The sequence below is a fragment of the Haliotis asinina genome, chromosome 1, assembly GCF_037392515.1.
Source record: "Haliotis asinina isolate JCU_RB_2024 chromosome 1, JCU_Hal_asi_v2, whole genome shotgun sequence".
Lineage (NCBI taxonomy): Eukaryota > Metazoa > Mollusca > Gastropoda > Lepetellida > Haliotidae > Haliotis > Haliotis asinina.
Genome location: NC_090280.1, coordinates 64143483 through 64171459, shown reverse-complemented (window position 1 = coordinate 64171459; position 27977 = coordinate 64143483). Strand labels below are relative to the sequence as shown.

General features: G+C 39.3%; 1 protein-coding gene across 1 annotated transcript in view; it reads right to left on the bottom strand.

Moving 5' to 3' along the window:
- LOC137295886 (E3 ubiquitin-protein ligase ZNRF3-like) overlaps window positions 1–25673 on the bottom strand; it is a 63786-nt gene extending 38113 nt beyond the window's left edge. The window contains exon 1 of the mRNA XM_067827452.1: window positions 25345–25673. Within this exon, the coding sequence (XP_067683553.1) occupies window positions 25345–25533 (189 nt within the window). The 5' untranslated portion in view covers window positions 25534–25673. The remainder of the gene's footprint in view (window positions 1–25344) is intronic.
- Between the last annotated feature and the right edge of the window lie 2304 nt (window positions 25674–27977).

Sequence of the window (27977 nt, the reverse complement as noted above, 5' to 3'; positions counted from 1 at the left end):
TGGTGAGGTGTGGTGAGGTGTGGTGTGTTGAGGTGAGGCGTAGGGAGGTGAGGTGAGGTGAGGTGAGGTGAGGTGAGGTGAGGTGAGGTGTGAGGTTTACCAGAAATGGACTTTACACACAGTACCCACATGGGGAATCGAACCCAGGTCTTCCTTGTGACAAGTGAACACAATAACTACTAAGCTACCCCAGTGTCCATAAGACACAGTTAACTGGTACAGAATCCCTTCACAATACACTTCCGTATAACAGAGCATGTCCACTTGATATCACCTTGACTGGACTTGGTTTAACTAAACACAATATTCTGTAATCATGGGACTAGATTGTACCTTTCACTGTTTTACAAGCAGTGGAAAGGTTCGTGGTTATCGGTCCAGTACAACGCTGTGGTTAGATACCAAGCCAAGCTAATATCACCAAGACACAACTGGACCTTACAGTATCCCACCAGGCTTCTGATACCACAACACATTAGCCTACTGCCCTGCTATTTTAAGGAATGTGTAACAGTGAGTTTGCTTTTAGACTCACTGCTTTCATCAAGAAGTATTTCACTTTCAGGCAAACCACAGGTGTCGGCTCCATAAAGGGGAGGACAGTTGAAAGTGATGCCCTTCTTAAACATTTACCCTTCTTGTGAGAGTGAATTCTCAGCAATATTTTGGCTATGTGGCCGTAGTCTATGAAGAATTGAGTCTGGACCAGACAATCCAGTGATCAAGTGCAAGAGCATCAATCTCTGCAACTGGGTTGGTTTGTTGTTTAATGAGGCACTCGTCATATTCCAGCAATATCATGAAAATCTGTAAATACTGAATCTGGATCATCAAGTGATCAACAACATGAGCATCATCTATTCAACTGGGAAACCTTGATATCTGACAATCAACTGAGTGAGTCTCGCCTATCCACATGGGGCTGTGGGGTTGCCTAATGATTAATATATTAGACTAAGAACTGAGTTCGATTCCACACAAGGGTACAATGCATACAGCCCAAATTCACTTTGTTGGTTGTCTGACTACTTAGCAGTATTCCAGCTGGCAGCATAGATTACTCTTGAGATGTGATCAATAGCATGAGCGTCAGTCCACATGAGTAACAATGTACACCACCAGGTCAACTTCCCACAGAAAGAGAGAGAACGAGAGAGAGAGAGAGAGAGAGAGAGAGAGTGAGTCTTAAGTGACATTAATAACTGATCCAGTGTTTGTAAGTAAACATGCTAATGTCCCTCCACAAAGACATCTCAAGTTGTGCCATTTTTCTGGATTTCCAAATATGCTGTCATCAGTCTTTAGTAATGGTAGGTGTGACAAACAGATCACAATGATGTTTTCTGATCAAGTGTTTCACTCATAATACCTTAATATTTTGATCCTTTATCAAACACGCCATCTGTCCATACATGTTTACATTGTAAAACAGTCCAAATGACAATGTCGGCAGGTCAAAGACGCTAACCCATCACTGAAGTCTCGTCTTCACCATAAAGCCATCCAGTCCCTCTCCTTTCCCTTGCAGCGCCTCAGCCAGCAGATAACAGCCCTCTCATTTACACACGCATGTGACTTCTCATAGCTCAGTCCACAAAAAGCCGTCCACAGCTATGCCTATTATTTACAAGATCAAACGTAGTGGGTAACGGATACTGTCATTCGACTTTACACGCCCTTTACCCCCCACCGATTCTGTCCTTGTCTACCCTGCAAATAAAAATGTCTTAAAAATAATGATGCACTGATATGGACAATTGTGGAATTTTGGGGATTATTTATAGTTTTTTTGTTAGTTCTTTACTGTTCATTTCAAAACACTCTAAAGTACTTGTATTTGGAATCAGCTAGGTTGATATATTCCTTGGCATGAGCTTGGAGAATAACATGATTGGGAGACTACTTGGTCTTGCTTGTGGAGATCATCAGAGTCCTCATTTATCCTCCAATTTATCCTCCATATCACAGGATGATATCAGACAATCTGGAACTTTGGTTTGGGTTAGGTAACAAAAATATGAGGAAATAATTTGTTGTTGACTTACTGCTTTGCAATCAATCACTCAGTTTCTGGACTGATTTTGATTATATGAGGTCAGACCAATTTTGTTTCTTGTTTTACGGATTCTTGTCCTCTGAAAACCTTACAGAAGGCAGTAAAGAAATAAAAATACAATTTCCAGTCAAAATAATATTCCTTCTAAATGCTCTAAGTAATTACTTATGGCAATTTATGAAGTAAATATATGTAAAAAACAATCTAAATAGTATTTTCTTGTGAGTTTACATATTTAGTCAATAAAAACATTAGGATTTTATTTTTTGAGAAACTTTTTTTATCTTATTCTTGAAAAAATGCGGCAGACAGATCCATAAAACAAGAGACAAAATTGGTCAGACCTGAATACAAATTAAAAAAAATATACACCCTCATTTGGAAATTAACACAAACTTCTGACTGAAACCCTTATACAGACTATTCAGACAGATCTGCTGACACTCCTTGGATATTACCCATCTTGACATTCCTAGTGCACCCACCATCCTTGACATTCCTAGTGCACCCTCCATCCTTGACATTCCTAGTGCACCAACCATCCTTGACATTCCAAGGACATTCAACCATCCTTGACATTCCAAGGACATTCAACCACCCTTGACATTCCATGGACATTAACCACCCTTGACATTCCTAGGGCATAAAACACCCTTGACATTCCTAGGGCATAAAACACCCTTGACATTCCTTGGGCATTATCCACAATTGATATTCTCAGGACATTGACCATCCTTGACATTCTTAGGGCACCAGCCACCCTTGACATTCTTAGGGCACCAACCACCCTTGACATTCTTAGGGCATCAACCACCCTTGACATTCTTAAGGCACCAACCACCCTTGACATTCTTAGGGCATCAACCACCCCTGACATTCTTAGAGCATCAACCATCCCTGACATTCTTCGGACATTATCCACAGTTGATATTCTTAGAGCATCATCCACCCTTGACATTCTTCGGGCATTCCCAGGACTTTCCCCACCTTAACATTCCAAACAATCTGCTGTCTAGTTGTTTCCTAAATGAAATGTGTCATGTTAAACAGATGACAAAACATGTTCTATTCATCACAAAAAAGCATGTTTCTCAACATTAAGCACACAAGCCAGACCTCTCTCTCAATTCATCAGGAACACGAAATGGCTTCGTTTTTGATACTATCTGCAAACATTTCCAGTCAATTTAATTCTCTTTAATGTTGTCACATAAAAGCTGGGTTTACACACTGGTTCATGCCTGAAGTGTCACTGCCGCTATGAAGGTAGACGGGGGACCTAAAATCACTTCAAAGGTAGACAAGGGACCCGCAGTTGATGGGGACCTACACTCAGTATAAACTGCTCTGTAGATAATCAAGCCTGGTCTGAACAATCCAGTGATCAACACCATGAGCACTGATCTACAGAACTGGGTTAAGATAACATGTGTCAATCAAGTCAGCATACCTGATAACTCAATCCTGTCAATCGCCTGTTAACAATAATGCATTGCGGGAGACTAATTCTAACCCAGATCTGTACAGGTGTGGTGCCCCAGATACAAAGACAGATCTATTACATTGGGACACTAATATTTAATACTGTGTACTTCCTCACATGTTAATCTGAACATATTCCATGTTTTTGTAATAATTAATAAGGGCGATGGCCATCCTAGTGGTTAACTTAAAGCACTGACTCACTATGCTGAAGATTCAGGTCTGATTCCCCACATGAATACAATGTGTGAAGCCTATCTCTGGTGTCTCCCTGTCATCATATTGCAGGAATGTTGCTATAAGTGGTGTAAAATCTTACTCATTCACTCACTAGTAATTAATAAGGATTTTGTGGAAGCTCTAATTCCATGATACTACACAGCAGATGCCAGGTTCCTACAGGTTCCCACAGGTTCCTACAGGTTCCCACAGGTTCCCAACAGGCATACCCCTAAAAGATTCCCAGACACAGGTTCAGGCACTTCAGCTTAGTGAGTGGGCTGCTTCATCCCCTTAGCCGGGCCTTCACTGAGGAAGTATGTCCCACCTTGTACTGGGTGATTTATAGGCGCTGGACCATGAACAAACAGTGTTTGTAGAAGCAGGATGTTAATAAAGGTGAAAGATGCCTTGGCCAAGTCAAGTGTGTCCGCCTTTGAAAGTAGTGATAATATCACTAGGTACATATATCACCTGTGTTAACTAGGGCAAGATGAAACCTTTTAGGAAGGATTTATAGGACCAAAATTCAACTGAGCCTGTGTCAGAGATATTTTACTTATAATTGCCTATTTGAAACAAGTTGGTTTGCATATCGGGGATGTTTTATCCATGAGTGTAAATATAAAATATGGTCTTGAACATTTCTGGGGACACAGTCTGAACATTAATTTTTGTAACTGGTTTGTTGTTTAACACCACGCTTAGCAATATTCCAGCTATTCCAATATGACAGTGTTCTGTAAATAATAAGAGTCTGATAATCAAACCAGACAAGCCACTGATTGCATCAAGCATCACTGAGAGTGAGACACAATGACATTTGGCCGCCAAGTCAGCCAGCCTGACCAACCAATCTTCTTAATCGCCTTTTACGACAAGTATGGGGTACTGAACATCAGAACTAACATGGATCTAACTAACACAGCTATCCTCCTAAGGATGTTGGAATGTGACAAAACATGTAAAGTGTTTCAAAACTCACCCTGTGTATCATAACAACCCTCGTATCAAAGGGCTAAATGACTGACCCCACAAACACTTGGTTTTCCCATCCATCCAGTGCTTCATATAGTATGCTGGTAATGGCACACAAACCTTCCACTAATATATGGTCATCCAAAATACATTAACATTTGTAGAAATGTGTTACCTGTTTAATGTCACACTATGTTTCAGCCATAGGATGCCAGCATATTTACCAATTGAGGTTCCATCAGTACAATGACTGACTGAGCTTGGTTGAACTCCACTTTCTGAACATTTTAGGAAAATTCATTAGTCTCAAGGAAGGAAAGTTAACTTTATGACACAGGTCTGGGCAATGGGTTTGTGGGTGAGTAAGTGAGTGAGCGAGCATGGTTTTAGCCTGCTTTTAGCAATATTCCAGCAATATCTCAGCACAACACACCAGAAATGGTCTTCCTGCATTGTACCATGGGTCTAAGCATGACACTTTTATTGATGAGGCGACCCCCATCACCCTGCTTACCACAAGAAATATATGTGAATGAGAATGATGTTGGTGAACATGGCGATATGATCAAGGGCCCACACCCATTCTTAATATCTTAAGGTTGCAGCACTGAGTACTACAGTGTTTCAGACAATGGACTCTCTCATCCTTGTCAATAATCACATTGAACATAAAAGTTCATAGTTACCCATAATGGAATGTATCCAAATGACTTAAACAACATAGAAAAGTGTGTACACAGAGTCAATGCAAGGTTAAATGGCCTACAATAGTGTACAGCACCTTGGAACCACTGAAGTGGGAGATAACAGATATATAGCCCAAAAGTCACTAGCCTGACTTAACCAGCTTAACTGTAATGTAAACAGTACAGACCAGGGTCCTGATCCACAAAGCACTTCTAGCGCTACTACATTTGTATGTCTATGATAAACTATACAGTTACGACATGTCGTAACATTACAAACGCTTTGGGGAATACTGGAATAGTAGATAAATACTGCTGGAATACTTGGTAAATGTTAGTGCACCATCCCTTGATATCAACAGTGTTGTTCTATGGGATTTCTTCATATCCCAGCAAAGACAGTTACTGGAAGAATGATGGCTGCTTACATGGCCTGGTGGACTATCATGTCTTGGTTTGGTGTTAAATTCAAAGTGTGCCATGAAATACACACAATTTGTGTGCAGGAAGATTAACTGGGTGAATGAGTAGTTGAAGTTTTTATACCATAGTGATCAATATTCAAGTGATATGGTAGCCTGCAGTGAGGTAGGGTGAAATGGGGTTTAATGTTCAAGATTATTGCACGTATACAATGACCTGTAAATGTGTGTGTGGCTGCTAGACTCACCTTACAGTGCCACAGTTGGCTATGGAGACCACACTCGGAAATGTTGTGCTGAGTTACTTAGACATATTCTTCTGAATATATCAGATCTAGTTTACTGTATCTATCAGACATATTTTACTGAATATATCAGATCTAGTTTACTGTATCTATCAGACATATTTTACTGAATATATCAGATCTAGTTTACTGTATCTGTCAGACATATTTTACAGTGTCTCTCAGACATATTTTACTGAATATATCAGATCTAGTTTACTGTATCTGTCAGACATATTTTACAGTGTCTCTCAGACATATTTTACTGAATATATCAGATCTAGTTTACTGTATCTATCAGACATATTTTACAGTGTCTCTCAGACATATTTTACTGAATATATCAGATCTAGTTTACTGTATCTATCAGACATATTTTACAGTGTCTCTCAGACATATTTTACTGAATATATCAGATCTAGTTTACTGTATCTATCAGACATATTTTACAGTGTCTCTCAGACATATTTTACTGAATATATCAGATCTAGTTTACTGTATCTATCAGACATATTTTACAGTGTCTCTCAGACATATTTTACTGAATATATCAGATCTAGTTTACTGTATCTATCAGACATATTTTACAGTGTCTCTCAGACATATTTTACTGAATCTACCAGACCTACTTTACTGAATTTATCAGACATATCTTACTGACTGAATCTTTCAGTTGCAGTTTTCTGAATGGCATTTAGAAGTTAGCGCGATGTAGGAGAGATCTATGGATTTATAGATGCTTTGTTATTAATTTGCTTGGAATTTAGTGGATAGCTACAAAGAACCACTATGAAAAATCCAACCAACCAATCAAACAAAACAGTGCAGAGATCAATGCTCACGCTGTTGATCAGCGGATTGTCTGGTCTAAACTGTAATATTGTGAGTGTGGCATTAAGACAAACCAACTAAACAACCAAACCAATTGCATAGACTGATGCTCATGCTGTTGATCAGTGGACTGTCTGGTCCAAACTCAATTATTTACAGGCCATCGCCATATCGCTGGACTATTACTGAGTGTGTCAATAAACAACAAACCAACCCAACTGCACAGGTCAATGTTCATGCTGTTGATCAGTGGATTGTCTGGTCCATACTCAATTAGTTACTGACTGTAAGTGTAACCATATAGATGGCACACTGCTGAGTGTTGTGTCAAACAACAACCAATCAACCAACCATACAACATTGATACACAAGGCAAGGCCAGTTATCATGTCTCCACAGCCTCCTAATAGTTTGTTTGATGTATTGTCTTGTCTATTCATCTAAGCTTTGAAGTTTGCCATGTTCAGAAACACAGCTTTAATACTCAACCTCTACCGCCAACAAGCATACACTTTTAATATTCTCAAAAGAGAAATTAATGAAACAAACGTTGCCATGGTAACAGCACCATAATCATCAGAATATCACTTTAATAAAAATTCAACCTTACACAGAGTAATATAGTTATTTCAAAGTATTCTTAGATGTAGTGTGCTCCTTTTCAATGCTATATCATAAACAATACCACTGAGAATCTTGCAAACATGTCTGCAGAATCACAGTCATGGAGAGCTATGTTCACAGATCCCTGAAACAGGGGTGATCTCTGAGTTGGTTTGATCAGTGGTGGGGTGATCTCTGAGTTGTGTGATAATGTCAAACTTTAGAAAATGTTTGTGTTCAAATTTTTCAGTTACTGAACAAGCAGGTCTTGAACAATTCAGTGCAACGAAATTAACTCTCATCCTCGGACACAGCCTTGTACGGCGTCTGGTCCTGAACCACATCATAGGTGCTGATCAATGATATCACTATCATCAAGGCCAATCCCAAAGTGTTGTGAATAGTACTTTAAAGGATCAAAATTAGCAGTTAGACCATAAAATTAGTAGTAAGCTAAATATTAAAATCATTATGGACTCTTTGAAAAATCAAGTGACACTAATCAAGAGTGAATCTTTAATTTCACGTACCACCAACAGCATTATGTTTCTTCTTGATGTCTCTTTTTGGTGAAAATGTATTGAATCCACATAAAACATATGTTTTTGTCTTTAGATCTGAATTGGAATGAATTTTCTTGGGGAAATTTCTAGTGCACTTCTATAAGCGTAGGTTGAGGCTCAAGTTTGTAGCATCTTAGCGACATGCCTCACAAATAACTCATCTCTCAACTCCTTTATAAAAGAAATTTGTCGCAACATTTTTTTCTTCCCGACATTTCACAAAAACATTCAGCTAAAGGAACATTGTTGATAACATGCATGGAGGACTAGGTGTTGATACACTGCCCAATCATAATCATGAGCTAACAATTTTTTAGCTTGTAATTTTTTAGGGTTTTTTTCATGTCCCTCCCATCAGCTATGAAAATCAGTAGATTACTGAAAGTGTGAGTAATTTTGTTTCCAACATTCAGGACATTCACTGGGAATCTCGTTTCATCCTAATGTCCCTTTCATCTCTTCCACAGATCTAATGCACTTAAATTAAATATTTATTGCCAAAATTTAAGATGAAAGAAAACTTTCACTATGAAATGATGGATCTAATAAACTGCATCCCGTTTATATCAATTTCCAGCATGTGTTAGTATAAAGACAGCACACATCCCTGAGCATGATGAAAGTAGAGAATGTCAGCTGGTCTCTCCCTGGTGTATGTGGTGCTGGATACAACATGGACGGCCAGATCAACAATGTCAGCTGGTCTCTCGCTGGTGTACGTGGTGCTGGGTACAACATGGACGGCCAGATCAACAATGTCAGCTGGTCTCTCGCTGGTGTACCTGGTGCTGGGTACAACATGGACGGCCAGATCAACAATGTCAGCTGGTCTCTCGCTGGTGTACGTGGTGCTGGGTACAACATGGACGGCCAGATCAACAATGTCAGCTGGTCTCTCGCTGGTGTACCTGGTGCTGGGTACAACATGGACGGCCAGATCAACAATGTCAGCTGGTCTCTCGCTGGTGTACCTGGAGCTGGGTACAACATGGACGGCCAGATCAACAATGTCAGCTGGTCTCTTGCTGGTGTACGTGGTGCTGGGTACAACATGGACGGCCAGATCAACAATGTCAGCTGGTCTCTCGCTGGTGTACATGGTGCTGGGTACAACATGGACGGCCAGATCAACAATGTCAGCTGGTCTCTCGCTGGTGTACGTGGTGCTGGGTACAACATGGACGGCCAGATCAACAATGTCAGCTGTCTCTCCCTGGTGTATGTGGTGCTGGGTACAACATGGACGGCCAGATCAACAATGTCAGCTGGTCTCTCGCTGGTGTATGTGGTGCTGGGTACAACATGGACGGCCAGATCAACAATGTCAGCTGTCTCTCCCTGGTGTACCTGGTGCTGGGTACAACATGGACGGCCAGATCAACAATGTCAGCTGGTCTCTCGCTGGTGTACATGGTGCTGGGTACAACATGGAACATGTTGTTCATGTTGCCACAGGGCAAGTGGCTTCAAGAAAGTAACTTGTCCTGACCAATTTTTCACTTGCCCTGATTTTGCATGATGTGAATGTTTACAGGAATATTTATCGAAGAGTGATAATTTCACTCTCTGCTAGCTCTACCTTATCATTCTTGCCAACTTTAATAGCTTCATTGTGAGCAGATATGAAATTAATCCAAGATTATTTGCAGTTTGAAACCATAAGTTGAAATTATCTAGTAGTCCACGGACAAGGAATTTTTGAAAAACTGATATGTCTTTGGTGTAACATAACTTCACAGGATAATCAAGAATGAATTTTTTCTGCTACTTAGATACTTGCATTACTTGATAGTTGTTACAACGTGCAAAGATAGACAAATAGTTTAGCTTTCTTTGATGAGCACACATGATGAAGAAATAATGGATGGTGACAACACTGACTGATAATTATTTTGTGAACAAATATTTTTGCTCACTCTAAAGCATGCACTGATCGCACCCAAGTGAAATCCATGTCTTGGAGGAATCTAACCCCTCTATAGAGTATGCAAGCAACAAATGAACACAAAAAAACTGAAAGTATCTCCTTACCATCTACAGCCTTTAGAAAACTGTGTTTACATCGGACAGAAGTCACATGAAATGAGTATATAACTAGCTCTAATACCACTCCAGCGATATTGACTTAGTGTTACAAGAGGCATATACAACACATGCACACTGTACAAATTGGTTGACAATGACAAGAGGGTCAGTTAGTTTAGAGGCCTGACTATACAGGCAATGCAGGAGCAGGCAGCAGCGAGCAGCTTGTTCCTCTACATAGCTGTGTTTCAATTACCATCGCCAAAGCCTGAAATTAAGTAAACACAGTGCATAAACCGAGCGTTTTTTTCTAGGGAGAATATCCCTTTGAAGTTTCTGCACCCATGGACAAATATGCTACGATAATACCCTGTGAAAAAATGTTGTTTTTGTTGTTAAGATTAATTGCGATGTATGCACAGAAAGATATGATGTTGTGATGATGTGATTAGCACAGAGAAATGGTCACGGCATGTGTCGAGAATTATACATCAAACAGCTCGTCATACAGCAAGTTGTAACACTTCCTCAGGGGATATGTCATGGGAGGTGGGGGTCTGATAAGAACTGCTGAGGAACAGAGGAGCGATGTTACATGGTCTTGTCATCTGCGCATCTAAATATCTCACGTGAAGATAGGATTCCTTGAGAAGACGTTTAACCACAAACCTTCATATTTTTTAAAGTCGCATCATAAAATACCTCTTTGAAATATTCATGACTATCTGCATTCAAACTGTTTCTAGCAATAGGCTGGAGAAAAACATTTATAAAGAATTAGAGAGTAGCAGTCTTTGATCTTTGCATGATAGCAATAATATTCGCATTTGATCAATATTTCCTGCATTAGGAATTTTATCTCCTTCAATTTCCCAATCCATTTATAGAAAATCACCATCATGAAATAATTTCATTTTGGGGCTATTTACAAATAATGATGATTTGATTATAACTATATGGCAACAGTTTCTAATCAGCTTGCATGATCGTCATGTAGACTGTGAGGATGAAACGGAAAAATTAAAGCTGGTCATGTTAAGAGGAACATCTAAAGGCTATCATTTCACCCCAGGGACCTGAACATCACTGGAATATATGCGGAGACATCATTTGAAACACAGCTGACTTTGTGGTGGAGAATTTGATATGACCACAGGGAAATGTTCTTTGATATTCAGGCCAGTCGGGTGATATCATGAATCACTTGACTTCATGGATATTGACTAGATGAAGAATTGAAAAAGCTACATGGAGAATGATTGTGTGCCACAGCTGTATGTTATTGTCAAATCTATTTTTCAATTTTCATTACTGGATGAATAATCTGATGGTTTTATTTCTCATTTCCAACTTTCCATTACATGGACTTTTCTGACGGAAGCCATATCTAATGGTTTAATATCACTCGGAGTATTTCCAGCTACAATGCATCAAAGAGAAATTATGAATAACAAAAGGTAATCTCTCCATTGCTTGAAGTGATTTCACGGTTTGTCATTTCCGTTTCATGAATAAGACATGGTAACCCTTAATTAAACTTAGCATGCAAATATAAAAACAGGATCCAAGGTAGAACACTTGAAAAACGATAGACTTGGTTATGAAATTTGCATGACAAACAGTGCTGAAACATGTATAATCCATATTAATATCATCCACCTGTTCCCTGGGAAGATGAAGAGCACTCTCCCAGCCCAGACAATGAGGGAAGAACCCTGAGTGAAGGGTAAAACAAAATCACATTGTAAATTCTCATATTTAACAGTAATAGGATCCTGACAACATCAAGGGAGTGAAATTTGTGATGAATACACTGCTAATGACTGTTCAATGGTTTCGTGAGGTGTTCCACAGGGAGCATATTGCCTTTCTCATTAACAACACAAGATGAATAAATGGGAATTGTAACCTAGAGCTACATTAAGAGATTTACCAAGAGCTAGTGAAGATATGGGGTTTTACCTACAGTAACACTTAGTCTCTCAATACATATAACTTTGACAGCAAACAATAAACCCACATAAATTGAAAAGGAGCTCCAAGCTTTGGCTTTGGCATTGCAGGAAAGGCTAGCCACTAAAAATGCGGTTCAGGGACTGTAAGACAGACTAGGTTTCATACGCCAGCTAAGTCAGAGGTTTAACACTTGCCCTGTGAAAATGTGGTTTTACAATAGGGGACTAGTCACAATAGGGGGCTAGTCAATGGGTTTTATGCTAATCCAGTAAATATGAGGTCTCCTACCCCAGAGCTAAATTAGTAAATGGGTTTTCATCCTTGTCTCATGAACTTATGGTGATGTCAGGTGAAGTGAGGCTTAAAATAATGGTTAAGATTATCTTGCTCATATGCTGATGTGCATGCATGTGCATGTGTGGTTGGCACTAGCCAACTAGTCCTCGTTGTACCACTAATGCCTGGCGCCAGTGAGGGACCGACAAGTACCATATTTTAACATGTTTTGGTATGATGCGTCTGAGGACCAAACCCACGGCATAGGGTTTTATACTGAAGTGATTTAGTGAATTAGTTTTACCTTGGGGGTGAGTGAGTGAATGGGTTATCCTGTAGCAAAGTTACAGAACATAGTTTTTCCATACCTCAAGAGTAAATTGCATATTAACACATAGCCAAGATAGAAAATTGTATTTGGTTTCACAAAACAGCAAGCAAAAGTGGTTTTATGATGGCTCAGTGACTAAATAGAGTTTTAGCTCTCATCCCTTAAGTAAATAGCATGTAGATGGTCAGTGACTGTAACCTAAGTGATTAATGGCTAGTAATTAAAATAAAATCAGGACAATGGCCTTTCAATTTCTGGAAGTGTTAAAGGTGATAAAACTGCCTGAAGTCAAATACTAGTAACATAATAATGCTTTGAAGTTTGGGTACGGGATGCTCTTCCTACTTAGAGGTACTTTGATTGTGAGTTGAACAATGAGGGTGCTGCAGGTGTGTAAGTCTGCTGTTGTGGTGAACACATTTGCACCAGCTGTAGGATGATGTGTCAGTTAACTAGGATGGTGTTTCATTTACCTAAAGCATGGCATGTCACTGAACTGTAGGATGGTATGCTCCTTACTAGGATGGTGTATCATTTAAGTGTAGCAAGACATGCCATTTAGTTGCAGCATGACATGTCATGTGGTAAATCAAACTGTAGGATGAAACAAACTCTCACACACAGGAACAACAGTGCTGAAAGATGAAGTAAGATAAGAAGATTGATAATTCTGTCTCTAACAAAAATCCAAACTTTATCAGAATACTGAAGGATCAACAAGAGACTGCTAAAAATCATGTCCCAAGAGGCCCACTGTTCCAAGCTGCAAAACTGTTCCAAGATGCCCATTGTTCCAAGATGTCCATCGTCCCAAATTGCTCATTGTCCCATAACTTCCAAGATGCCCACTGTCCCAAGATGTCCATCGTCCCAATTGTTCACTGTCCCAAGATGTCCACTGTCCCAAGAGGCCCACTGTTCCAAGATTCCCACTGTCCCAAGATGCCCATTGAATGAAGATTCTCAATGTCCCAAGATGACCACGGTCTAAAAATGTCCATTGTCCCAAGATGTTATTTTCCCCAAGATGCCTACTGTCTTAACAGAAATTGAAGTACAAAGTATGAGTTATGCTTCATGCATATTCAGTAAAATATTTCAACTTTGTATGTATCTGGCCCAGAGTTCCCAAAACACTCCAAACTGGAACAAAACATGATCTTGTTCCACACAGTGCGGTGTAGCAGTACAAATATAACTCAGTTCCACATTACGGTATTGACTGCAAAGATGGTATATCTTGAAATGTTATTGCATAATAACCACACAAAAAATCCCTTATTTCACATAAAAAAATTATAACAGTTTCATTGTTTAAAATCAAATATAAATCTAAACAGCAAAAGGTACACATTTCTTGCATCAAGACACTCTTCCTTAGGTCCAAAACTTGATTGCTATTCATGCCAAAATATGGATGAAACCCAGATACAAGCTGTATTTTGCTTTGATAATTCCAATATTCATCCTCTTCCATGGCATTTGCTGAGCATACTGTATGAATTCATCATTAATTTTCTTGTGTAGGACAAACATTTTGTGATTAAACCCTGGTTACTGAGATAACTTTTCAGAACTGGAGTGAAGTTAGCGACACAGAGGTACATGAAAGTAGATCTTGCTCCTGACTTCAAGTGAGACGGCTGTTATTCTGGCGTCTAAGTACTCTTAGCACCATTTCAGAGCTCTTTGGTCTAATCATTCATCGTCCTCAAAGTGGCAAGCATAATTACCCAATAGAAACAAAGCACTAGGAAAATATCAACTTAAGAGAAACAGTTTTTCTAGCTTCCTTTGTAGGAGAGATCAAAGACGAGTCAAAGCATCTAAACTACATGTAAACACAGCCAGAGGGTATTTATAGATGGGAAAGTGACCGATTTGTGCAATCAAATGGCGACCTAAGTGATTCTGAAAGTGATCAGAGACAGCAGGATAAAAATTACCTGGGTGCCGAGTCGCTTTTTGATTGTACCTTCAGGCCAGGCTGTGATGTCACAGCACAGTCTTGCAAACTGACAGGTAGCAAACTGCCTCGGTTATGGTGACAACATGTTTCTATGATGTGACAATACAGAGGACAGATGTGTCAGAAACCCTGATGGATCTCCTGACAAAATTGCCACTACATGTCTTAATCAAAACTTCCTACAAAACACTCTTCTCATTTTCAAAAAACAAGTACCCACTTTGAATATGTCAAAATCACTTGGCTGACAGATGTGTCTTGACAGAGTCCAGCCAACCCTGCTCTTAACTTTACTTGCCTCTTAAAAATAGCTCACAAAATGTTTTCTCTTTCATCAAAAAGTAACTGTTTTTTGTAGTCATAAATCACAGTTTCTATAAGCTGAAGTACAGATTCTGTCTAGAGGGTGGTTAATAATATTCTATTGTGCTTAACCAGACAATAGTGAAGTTATGCATTCTGGGTAGGCAAGTAGTGTATATGGTATTTTCTTGTCACTGGTGTTCAAAATTGCTGAAATATTGTCAAAAGCATCATAAAACCCACTAACTCACTCATAGCCCATTTTCTTCTAAAGCAGCTTTGATACAGGGAATTTTAGCTTGACATACAGACCCTGAAACTAATATGCATAAGAAAGTCCATATCAGCCTAGAATATGTGGCAAGTTTAGATTTCCACAGTTTCTGACAATGATTATTTTTTGTTAACAGTTTTTTTCATTCTGTAAAATTTGTTCAATTCAGACACTAAATGTTAACCTAAAGGATTTTCTTGTCATCCAGTCTCAAAGCATCTACACAGCAATGGTTATCATCCAAGTACCATGGTACATAGCGGTCTTAGCACTAAGGTTATTGTAACTCACATACTTTAACATAACTTATCATAGGCTTAGCACTAAAGTGATCATAACTCACATACCTTAACACAGAATCATAAGTCTTAGCACTATGGTGATTGTAACTCACATACCATAACTTAGGATCACGATAGCCTTTGTGCTAAGGCGAAGGTCATATAGAGTATTAAAATCCCTTTCATTTCTTTTCTGGTAAAGATTGCTCTTTATTATAGGACATTCAGACAGAGAACATAACCAAGCAGTCAGTGTATGTTCAAGGCACTAGTGTTTTTTCCTCGATCACTGGATGTCAATCTCAATGGCACATCACATTATCAATATAAACTCCCCAGGGATCATACAACTTTTGCAGCCATGAGGACACCAAGTTGTTGTGGCTTTCCATCCTTATGAGGTACTCATTCATAACTGGATGGACTGGGACAGGGTGACAGTACTCTGTCAAAGTTTACTGCACGCTGCTGTACCCACAACTAGGTGTTTGCATGCATTCATGTAGCTACCATCTGGCCATATACCAAAGGATTTGTGGCTTGTTTTAGGTACACAGGGTAATGTAGAGTACACTTGGGGTTGACTCCAAGGTTTTTACACCTAGTCACTGGTGGACTTGATCCCTACACATCAAGCTTGCTAGATCACTTGCCTTGCACTGTAGACAGCTTGCCCACCACATCTCAGGTCAACAGTATTGCTGGCTAAACATTGACCTCTCAATCTATAAAAGACTTAAGATTTATGACTATGTGCAATTGTAGGACATCAGTCAAATTCAAGTGAAATCAAGTGAAGTACACCACATGGTGCCAGCCTTGGAACAAAAAGTAATCATGGAGAGTCCCTTGAACTAAAAAATAATTACTGATTGTCCTTTGGATACAAAAACTATTACCGAGAGTCACTCAAACTAAAATATGATTAATAAGGCTCCCTGGAACTCTAAAACTTTTACTGAGAGTTCTTTGGACACCCACATTATTACTGATAGTTGTCTGAATGTAAAAACAGATAGATCTAGGTAAATCACTGCCCAAAAGGTGAAAGGAGGGCAGGAAACAATATCACCTTGAAGTTAGGCAAAGACAAGTAACCGCTAAGCCCCTTCCCCTGAAGGAGAAGATTAAACTTGCCCAATTTACTTCAGAGCAGCTTAATAAGCTCTCCATCCTCATCTCCATAAGACTAGTACCCACAATCAAAGTGGAGCTCCACCTAGCAAACAGGGGCATGGATAAAGAAATTAAACTTGCTAAAAAAGTTTAAGCAAATATAGGCTTTACATGCATAATGGGCCACCATCTTCAAAGAGATTCCAAAACATGACTCTTTAATAATAATTTTCGAATCTTTAAGTCTGTTTGGTGTAACTTGATGAAGTCATTGAAGTTGCTGATAGGCTATCCTGGTTGTCTATTCATTGGGAGGGAGGACTCCCCCTCTACTAGGTCGCTTTTGTCAATGGGCAGACCTGACCTCTGTTCCTCTTGAACTGATCTTGTTTCAAAGTCAACGAACCATGTCAAGGTCATGCATGCTTCAACTCCTGGTCTAAGTGATGTTTTGTCCTGAATGGCCGACTAAAAGGTGCTAAGAGTGATGGGACATCACCAAAGGGTAATATTCAACTGTAGAGATTTGTATCTTGTCGACACTTTGTATGTCTAAACGTGCATTCACACAAAACTCAATGCCCAGTAGATGGGATCTATCCCGAATATCAGCAATCACTGCTGAACCAGTTTAACTATCTTTGTAAAAGAATTAAAAATATATAAAACACATCAAACCATCAGGGGTCCATGAATATTGACAAAGTCTTCAGCCTTCATCCTTTGGTGTTCATATAACAGGGTTTCTTGAGGGTTAATGCCTGGCAGGGCAACCCTCCACAGTTAATGCCCATCTGAAAGTGTCCATTGAAAACTGGGCTGAAATGTAATACACCTTTACATTGAATGAACAGGTGCTCTACATCAGAAGCAAAGAGATGGAGTTGAAATGGCTTACTTGACCCCACGATTTAGGGGAGGGAAATTGGGGACTTTCGCAATTGTAAACATGGGTTCAGCTGTAGCAGGGCATTGTCATCTTATACCGGAGTTCTCTTCTAATGAAGGCACACCATGATTTCATACAGGAATATTTCATTCCCCTGTTACCTCATCCAATAATACAGTGAGTGAGTGAGTGAGTGAGTGAGGTTTTACATCATTTCTAGCAATATTACAACAATATCACAGCAGGGAACACCAGAAATGGGCTTCATACATTGTGCCCATGTGGGAAATCAAACCTGTGTCTTAGGTGTACTGAGCGAATGCTTTAACCATATTGTGCGCCTCAACTAAGAGGTAAGACTGTGCCCCTTCAACCAGTGGAGAGATTGTGTTCCTCAAACCAGCTGTGGGTCTGTACCACTCATAGTAGTGTCTGAGCTACTAAATATGAGATTCAAACAAGTCCCTGTGGCAGCAGTGCAGCACCTGACCCACAGAGCCACCTGTTTATCCTCAGTAACCAAAGTTACTCTTGGTGTCAGCAGCCTATCTGAATCTGAGATCCAAACAAAATCCAGTGGCACCACTACTGCACCTGTGTACCATCGTGTCAGAGTCGTCACCTGAGATCCATTCTATTATTACATGACGCCAGTCATAGGACACGTCCTCTGATTAAAAGGGCGCATGTTCTGGAAAGCAGGTAGAACGCATTGTTGTTTTCAAGGTGAAAAACCCTCTTCGATTGTTCAAGTAAACTTAAAACCAGAGTTTCACTTGGATAAAATTACAATGCAGCCAGGTAGCTTCAGCCTGTCCTAAACTTTTTAAAGGGTGACACTTGGCTGGAGATGCAAGACAATTCTACAAACATATTGTACACAGTTCGCATTACTTCTCCATTTATACAATTTAGAGAACAATTTTAACAATAGCCCCTTGCCAATGTTGAATGATCTTTGAAACAAATTCATTTCTCATAAATCCAATTAATACCTGAATGGGATTTTTCGGTTTATTCATATTGTATAAACTTTATAAATATACATATATACATATATTAAGTACACAAGATGACACATACATTATATAAGCTTACTTTCACTCACAACATCATATATTAACCTGTCTGGGGTTTTTTCAAAACATTACGAAAAGCTCTTTCTTAAGAAAATGTTTCATCTTATGAGTGGCTCAATATTTACAAATACTGACATCAAAAAAGCTGTATAGGCTGACATTTAATGCGTATGATTTTACAACAATTAACTTCAACATATGTTCAACCCCTTATTTGTTTAATTAATTTTATAATTAAACTAAACATTTTCAAACCTTTGTTTCATCTTTAATTAAATACTACAAGGTTTATCAATGGTATGTAACTATATTGTTTTAACTGCACCTTGTAAGCCATCTGACTGGGCGTTACTATGTTATGCTGACATAGAATGCTATAAAATTTGCAAATGACAAAGCCTGTCATTATCATAACCTATTTTACTCTACAATATTCAGTGTGATCCATACAGTTGTGACATTAACAACTGGCAGTTAGAATGAAGGTATTTACCTCGCTCTAAAACACTGGTAACTACCTTCAATCGCCCAGTAAAGTACTGAAATAGTGTAGTGTATTGTGACCAAAGTAAAATGTAATGATAATGTTTGTCAGTATTTGAAGTTTGAGATTCTTTTTGAGAAACTGACTCAAACAATCTTTCATGTCCCTCAGGAAACGATACATTTGTACACCACACAAGGCTAAAGTGAGCTCTCAAACATAATTATTAAACTGAAACATCAAGGTGTTAAGTCCCAAATACTACTCAAGATTTGCAAAGAACTAAAACTTTAGACTCGAAGATGACTACTTTGGTCTCCATCAATAGCATACAGCATCTTGAATAGCATACAGCATCATGAATAGCATACAGCATCTTGAATAGCATACAGCATCATGACTGGAATATCTGTATTAAATTTCATAGTCCCCAAACAAGTCTTGCTAAATTTCATTGCAAAATTAGTTTGTTTGTTTGTTTTTTTAAATGCTAAAACAGCTTTGTTGTGTCATGAAAGATGATTGAATGCATATTTCATCCAGTACAGAAAAATTTCTCTTTGATTTCTTGGCCGACACAGGTGTACCACCTGAAAAGACTTGTAAATTTATTGTAAGTCTGAAAAATGTCACGATAATCTAAACAAAAATTCCCTTTAAAAATCTGAAAACACGCCAACCACATATTGAAAGTTTGTCCTCAAGCAGTAAAAGAGTTCCCAAAGACATTAAGCTAACTCTTGCAGGCATTAAGCTTATTAAATGACAAGCAACAGTAGACGTACATCCAGCCATCACACCTGGTCTATTAACATGTACCACAATTAACACTTCATAGTCAATTTGGTGTCCGCCCAATACATAGACAACCCTTTTTCATATGTTGCACCATGTAGACAGGTTGTTGTGGTTATGTTGTTACAAGTAAGTCTTAACTCTGCTCCAAGGTTTCATACTCTCTGTTTATATAGTTCAAACAGTTGAGAGTAGATGATTTTAAGAAGTAATCTTTGCCTTCCCAGTTTTGATGACAAGCACTTTTATAGATAGACAACTTCTTTATTGCAGTGCTTGCGACATTTTGCTGTAGACACCATTATCAAACAAACATGTCACTGCATTCACTGTAATAAACTTATTATTATGAAGTTGTTCATCCACAATTTTAATGTGCTCCTCTCATAGTAGCAGCCTCTAAATGCCATTTCAGGAACTTCTTAGTTTTGATTGCCTCAACAATGAAAAAAAAAAAAAGATCTTAAAATGGCACTGAGTCAAGCCAGTTAAGTTAGTGTTGTTATCATATGACCATAAAAGGGTAGTGCAAAATGAATTTAGATGCATGAACACTCCTAATGCTTTAGTTCATGTCATGCTCCTCAACAATATTAATGGCAGCAAGTATATGTATCATAAGAGCTTAGTACCGAGTGAACAAGAAGAGAGCTGAAAAGACTTACTGGAAGTGTGTTACAACTGCTTGTCCTGTCAACAATCTCAACATGGTTGGCTACCTGCACAACCAGAGAGCTCCTGACTTCCTCATGCAAGTTGGTGTGTTGAGATCCAGACTTGATGACCATTCTAGGACAGGCACAACAACCCTGATTCCGCAAGTTTAAGCAAGAAGAATGTGTAACTTCAGAAGCTATTAGAGATCACCAATGATGCTCTACTGACACAGAGATCTATGACACAGCATGAACCAGCATGTTCCTGCAGCAACTCAAGACTGTTCCTATACTGCTGCATATGCTGGCTGATATCAACCAGTCCCTCCTGGATTCTGCGATTGCAGAAAAAATCGCGGAATTTACCTTTCCATGCCGAAAAACGTCTGGTCCGCAAAAAACGCATTTTCTTGCAGAATACGTGCAGAATTTGCCACTTTTCTGCTGCAGAATTTGCCTATTTTAAACACAGTGAAAACGGACTGACAGCCAAAATGAAAAGTAGAGATAATGTCAAAAGTAGGGTCGGTTACACATAAAACAAACTGACATATTTACTGTGACAACATTTTCAAAATAATCATGATTAAAGATACTTTATTAATAACGCAAGTTTTGGGCATCTTTCAAATAATATTAGATGAACTTAGCACTACAATTACATTCTCAAAATCGATTATTTTGAAAAATGAAATTGTTTCAGATTGGGTTTAAATATAAAATTGTTATGTGCATGAAACAGGAAGTTGTTTGCATCTAAGTTACAAATGAGAGGAGAGAAATAACTTCCAGCGAGTGTTTAATTCTCAAACATAGAAAAAGGTGTGGGTGTTTACTCAAGATGTGATGTGTACTGCCGACTTAACATTATGTCTGTGTTTGAGTGAGTGAGTCTAGTTTTACGCCGCACTCAGCAATATTCCATCTATATGGCGGCAGTCTGTAAATAATCGAGTCTGGACCAGACAATCCAGTGATCAACAACATCAGCATCGATCTGTGCCATTGGGAACCGATGACATTTGTCAATCAAGTCAGCGAGTCTGACCACCCGATCCAATCTTTGAGAATTAAACTATGAAGGTCTGTATAATGTTTTTGTTGTTTTTCCTAAATGTTTTAACTGCAGAATGTTTTGCAGAATATTGAAAAATAGGGTGCAGAATTTGCTTAAATTTGCCGTGGAATCCAGGAGGGACTGATCAAACTAGAAGACCAGTGGCCGACAGAAGACAGATTCCTGTATACACATGAGGGGTGTAAAGAATGGTGAAGAACTGAAGAAGCCTGTGAGATGTCCACATGCTCTCCCTCTAGAGCCAGAGGATAGTGTAGAAGATGTGTGGTTACACAATATAGCTGATGCCCTTACTGGGTGGCATCACAAGGTGAACAAACTTGCAAAGAAAAGCCACCCCAGCATCTACAAAGTTGTATGACTGTTGCAACCGAGGTTAAGATTCAACAAATTCAAGGACATGGACGAGAACCAACAAGAATGGAAATACCATGCCACAGACTCCAGGCTGAGGTCCATGAAAGACTATTACTACGCCTTGGGTAGCTATATTAAGAAATGAACTGAAGTCGGAATATATCTGAATCAGTGAATGTTAACATGGTTAATGGATAAAGAATAGTAAGTATGAATGTTCAATCAGTTTTAACTTCATGTCAAGATGCTCAAAGGAACTGACCATACCATACAATGTTGAAGTTTATTGAGACGTTACAGTCAAAGCAAGCCTTGATATTTCACATTATTCTTATCACAACACAAAATCAGTAGAACATGATGTCAACCACTGTTACATCCAGTTTGTTGATGCACAATATAGACACCACATGGGTGGGACTGCACAGTATTACCTGTATACCACTGTATCAGAATATGCTTTTCAAAATATATGTGTCTAAAATATTGGGTAAAGATCATACATTAAGTTTTTTGTGAATTACATCAAAATCTACACACTATTTCATTCCACCAAATGATTTTCATCATTATTCATTGACAAAATGGCATACTGTAATGCTGTATAAAAAAAACTGAAAAAATTACTATGCAACCTAATGTTGCAACCATATATGTTCAGGAATCATAATGTCGAAAATAGGATTGACATCCACAGTTAGTGTCACTGACTGTCGAACACTGAAGTTCCAAATACATTGCAATACATGTACCTGAATCACAATATATTGCAATAAGACCCATGAAGGTCCGAGGCAGAATAGGTTTTCAGCAGGATACGTCACTGGTTCCCAGTGGTGCAGACTGATGCTCATGCTGTTGATCACTAGGTTGTCTGGTCCAGATTTGATTATTTACAGACCAAACTTAAGTCACTCACTCACTCAAAATATTGCAATACAATTTATTTGTGAATACACAGCCCTAGTTACAAAGTACCAAATACTGTTTGTCCACAACCCAGGATTGAGCAGTCACTTTACTAAGAAAACCTTACTTCAAGTACTACTAAGTGGATAATTGACAGGTGCATCTCTTTAGGCTGCTGAGAAACTAATCACTCTGATCAATCAATAAGTACTTTACGAATACTTATCCATTTCTTTTTATTTGTACACTTATATATGCATCACAAGAAGATTCACATACACAGCTCATACATCCAAGAATATTTCAGGTCAAAAACATAATTCTTCTTAAAAATGGAACTGCAGATACAGTCAGTTTCAAAGATGAATTACCCATATTCATTAAAGCGTGTGTGAAACATACTTCAAAATGCTGCAGTTAGTGTTAACATGAGGGCATAAATATTTCTTTTCTTGGCTAAAGGATTTTACCAGTGTGGCTGTAAGCATGATAAAAAAATGTTTTTGTTGATTTGAGAAAGATTCCTGACCCACACTAAAGACAACTCTAAACATCTGCCTGTCTTTGACATTGTATATAATTTCGGCTGGTAGTTCCGATTCTGTCCACTGAAGATTATGGAGTCCTTATTGTCTTCTGGCTACTAATAACTTTGATCCAATGTAAGCACTGACATGGGCTTACAAGAGAGGACATTGAGAGAAGAGCTCCCTCGTGGTTCTATCAATACTTGAAATCCATCTCATTTCCTCATTCCACGACTCAATCACAATCCTTGTAACATCCATCTTTCCCCTAAGGGCTGAGATGCACTTATCCTTCAAAAATAATCTCACTAACCTACTGTCCCTCTTGAAATGATCAGGGACAGGAACATTGTGGAAGGTTGGGGGTGAGGGGAGAATCAAGAGGTTGATGTGGGGTTTCACTGCCATGGTTACCAGACTGTAATGCTTTTATCATCCTTCTGTGGTCTATCAAGTTCCACTTATCGGTCTTGAAAACGAGCTGAGAATATATTGATAAACAGGACTCGACCTGACAACACATGACTTTAACGAGTCATTACCAGCTACCATCAAGTCGCTTGTGTGGAAAATAATGTCTGTATCGTGTAGTTACTGTCCACTCCATCAGTGACCAAGCAGCTGATAGGGTGACTTAATGACACTGGAGCCACTACAAGTCATGCTGAAAATCCAGACCATTCGGAAAATATTAGAACACTGAGTGAGTTCAGTTTAAAGCTTCTTGGAACAGTTTCAGTGATGTATCAGGAGGTCTGCCATCTGAAGAAAAAGCCTAAATGACATTTTTCACATAAATATATAATTTCTTAGAATATGAAGACATTGTGTTTTCTGGCTATTTAAAGGGAAAAAAGCCCATCATATGGGTTATATATGGTGTTTCCTCATGTCTTACAATGATCCAGAAACTTCACAATGGGGGAACACCTTAAACGGGCTTTATTTGTGGAGTCAAACAGTCCTTGCGTGATGAATGAGCAGCTTAATACCTCACCTACCTCAGTGCCTATTTTGTGTCATAGACAACAGTCTGAAACTGATGATGATGTATGGCAGGTAGATTGTGCAGATTTGCTGTAGACAGTGGCAAAACTTTATATTGGATGATGATTAAGATGAATTTATGATACCAGCCATATTCCTTTAACATCGCAAATAGTGACATTTCACACTGCAGAAATCAAATGTGGGCTTTCATTTTCATAGAACAAAATTTGATGGTATAAAGCTATCCTGAAGACAACTGTACAGTATAGTGATGATGATGATGATGATGATGGTGATGATGTTGATGATACTACTTATACTTTCTTAAACATACAACACACTGGCATACATAACAAGTCTTACATCATGTTATTCGGTCTCCAAATAAATGTTCAATGGTTATTTATTTACCCTGCTCCAAATGACAACGGCAGGTAGCAAATAGAAATAGCACCTCTACGGTGGCGTTCTTGTCTGAAAATTTAATCCGTCAGGTGTATTCAGCCCAAGTCAAGCTATATAGAGGTTTATCCCGGCCACCGGACTGGCGGTTAACAAAATACAAGAGTGCAAAGCATGGAATGCGCACATCGGTCCCTTTAACACTGCCTCAATCAAGCCCACGACTCAGTTGTTGACAACTCAGTTCATTCATAACAGCTACGTCGCCCTAAAACTGTGTACAACTTTCACGTCTCCATGTTTCCATTTAACAATCTAGAATTGTTCTAGAGGATACACAGTGGTACCTTCTAATAATGTAAACAAGCTTGCATCCTTGCCCTTGATAGCCACAGGTCGGGAGGGTCGGGTCTCCGCGCGTGGAGCTCTCGTTCGACCTGTGCATGTTTCACGTGCAGCACGGACCGCTCGTGCTGTATGATACACTCTTTAGGTGACGGAAACAAAACCGTAGATGTCTTACCTGCATCAGCTGTCCTTCGGCGCTGACTCGGGCACCTGCAGCTGAGAATTCTCCATTTAGTCGGTACGATCTTGTCTTGTAATCGCCATTTTCCACAGAATTGAACAGTACTATCTCCAGAATTCCGGTGTTTTGTGTCATTCCAGGCGATGCCACTAACACACACAACAAGAAGACAACCAGATTCATCTTCCCGGAAAGTCTCCGGAGTTTAGGACGAGGGACATCGCTTCCCTGGGTCTCCTATCGACATACACACACCCGCACCCTCTCTCGCCGCTTCTCTAGCGGTAAGGCTAGCATACCAGTCAATGGCGGCGTGCATCAAAGCCTTTGGAGAGTCACGTGGTTTCTAGGGTTTCCCCGCCTACAGGGAGAGACACGATTACGCTCTACCGACCGCACCGTGCTCGCTTAGCTTCAGACCGAGCTTAAAAAAAACTAAAAAAAAAAAAACACGCCTTTGAAGTTACTGGTATAGAGAGAATTTGTAAACATGGAGGACATTCAAAAATGGCCGGTTGGGTATGAATCGTAGAAATACGCGTGGTTAATCAATAATGTAAATAAATTAAAAATAAAGGAATAAAAATAATTAAAATCCATATGTCAGCGTAAATGGTTTCTTTTCCTTACAAACGCATCTTTAATGTTAGTTACCATCTTTTTCGGGGGAAAATATATCCGATCAATGACCATTCATATATCGTCCATTCGATAGTGGACATGAAAATTTTATTATACACCTTGTTGGGTTGAGTAATGCTATTAGTGTTCAATACTATTCGAGTTGAATACTGTTATAGGCAATTAAAGGGATAGACGGTATGGGGAGGATGTGTCTCGGGCTTAGGTAGAGTAACTGCTCATGGGGAAGCTGACATAAAACGTGTCTGATATAGGCGAGCGGTGCATGAGTTCCTCGTGTTTAGCCACCGTCAATTTTTGACGAGTTTATGGACTACAATATATCGTGCAGTCTTTTGTTTTCACGAAATGCAAGGGCGGGTACCATGTATTGAAAAAAGGGTGGGGTTTGGAGTGGGATTCGAGGAGGGAGTGGACAGTTCATGTTCACCCATCTCCTCGCGAGTTTCAGTTGTCGTTATTACAAATTTCGTCACAAAATTGTTGGGGTGGCTGCGCACCCTTGTGAACAACCCCCACTCACCCCCACCCACACACCTCTCACACCTCACACACGCACACACCACCGCTTTTGAAAATGTAGGCATGGCATTGCGGCGAACTGAAGTGTTCAGTGTGAACGGTGTAGTAAATCTTGTCTGGATTATGGAGAACCAGCCCCCGTGGTAGGTGGAGCGTTTACCCGGAGAGCGGAAGGAAGATGTTCGATACTGGCTCAGTACCGTAAAAAAACAACATAACATCAAACATGAAAAAACGGAGGCTGGTCAGTAGTTTCTGGGTGCATGGGTGTTCCTGTTCGAGAAATGTTCATGATAAATCCACCATTAATGCCAACAATTACAAGATGTGGGTGCAGTCTGTTTATACTCGCTGCTTTTAACAAGATTCCTGTAATATCACAGCGGGGGACACCAGAATGGTATTCACCATTCGTTGGAGTGTTGGAATTTTATTGCTGAAAGCGGCGAAAATCCGAAATTACATGCTCAGTACTATATACTAGTATATTACACCCGAGACTTACTTATGCAAAACAGTGGAAAGTGTCGTGGGTTCGAATCCTTTTTTCCCCTGGTGAATAGCCCCTCTTCGTTGAGATAAACACCTGTTCGGAGCTTTTGAAAATGAAACTAAAAGATTCTGACATATGCAGTTGTTGTATTCACCTAAGGGCAACAATCTGTCATGTATAATGGAACTGTGTTGAAGCTAAGGCGTTATTTTGGAATGAGCTTGAGATCTGGATCAATAAATACCTCAACAAGGAAATCGAAATAACAAAATGATTGGTTTGGTACTTCAAAACCAAAATAAAATAAAAAACCCTTACTGGCCAACAAAACGCTAAACCGTATAATTTTCCCTGCAAGAAGACATAGCTATATATGTAATGAAAAACATAATCCCCAAATTAATTAACTATCTGAAAACCCTAGAATTCACCTTGCAGAAAAACTGGATAGGATATATAGTGCGTGAAAGCCAACTATATCCATTGGGACATCAAACGGATGTCCTGAGTAACGACGGCGTGGCCTGACGGGTAACGTGTTCGATCGTTACGCTTGAGTTCAATATTGAAGGCCATTTTGGTATCACGATACTAATGGTGAACTGCTAACGGAGACAACCCCCGTCCCAAACTAATAATGGTTATTATTGTTATAAACCTTTACCTGTGAACACCTGATATGTTACTCGGGGTTTTGAAGTTAAGTGATAAAAAATGACATAAGATCCTCCTTTCAATACAAGAACGCATTTGAAGGGTTTATTGTTGCCTCACCCATACGCTGTACTCAGCTGCGTCACTATTCCAGCTATATGGCAGCAGCTTGGACCGTAGAATCCAGTGATCAGCTGCATGGATCTGCGCAACTGCTGTACGATTGCATATCTCAACCATGTCAGCGTGCCTGGCAACCCCGTTCATGTTCATAGTTACATCAAGCACTGGTTGCTGAAGATAAGTTCTTATCCGG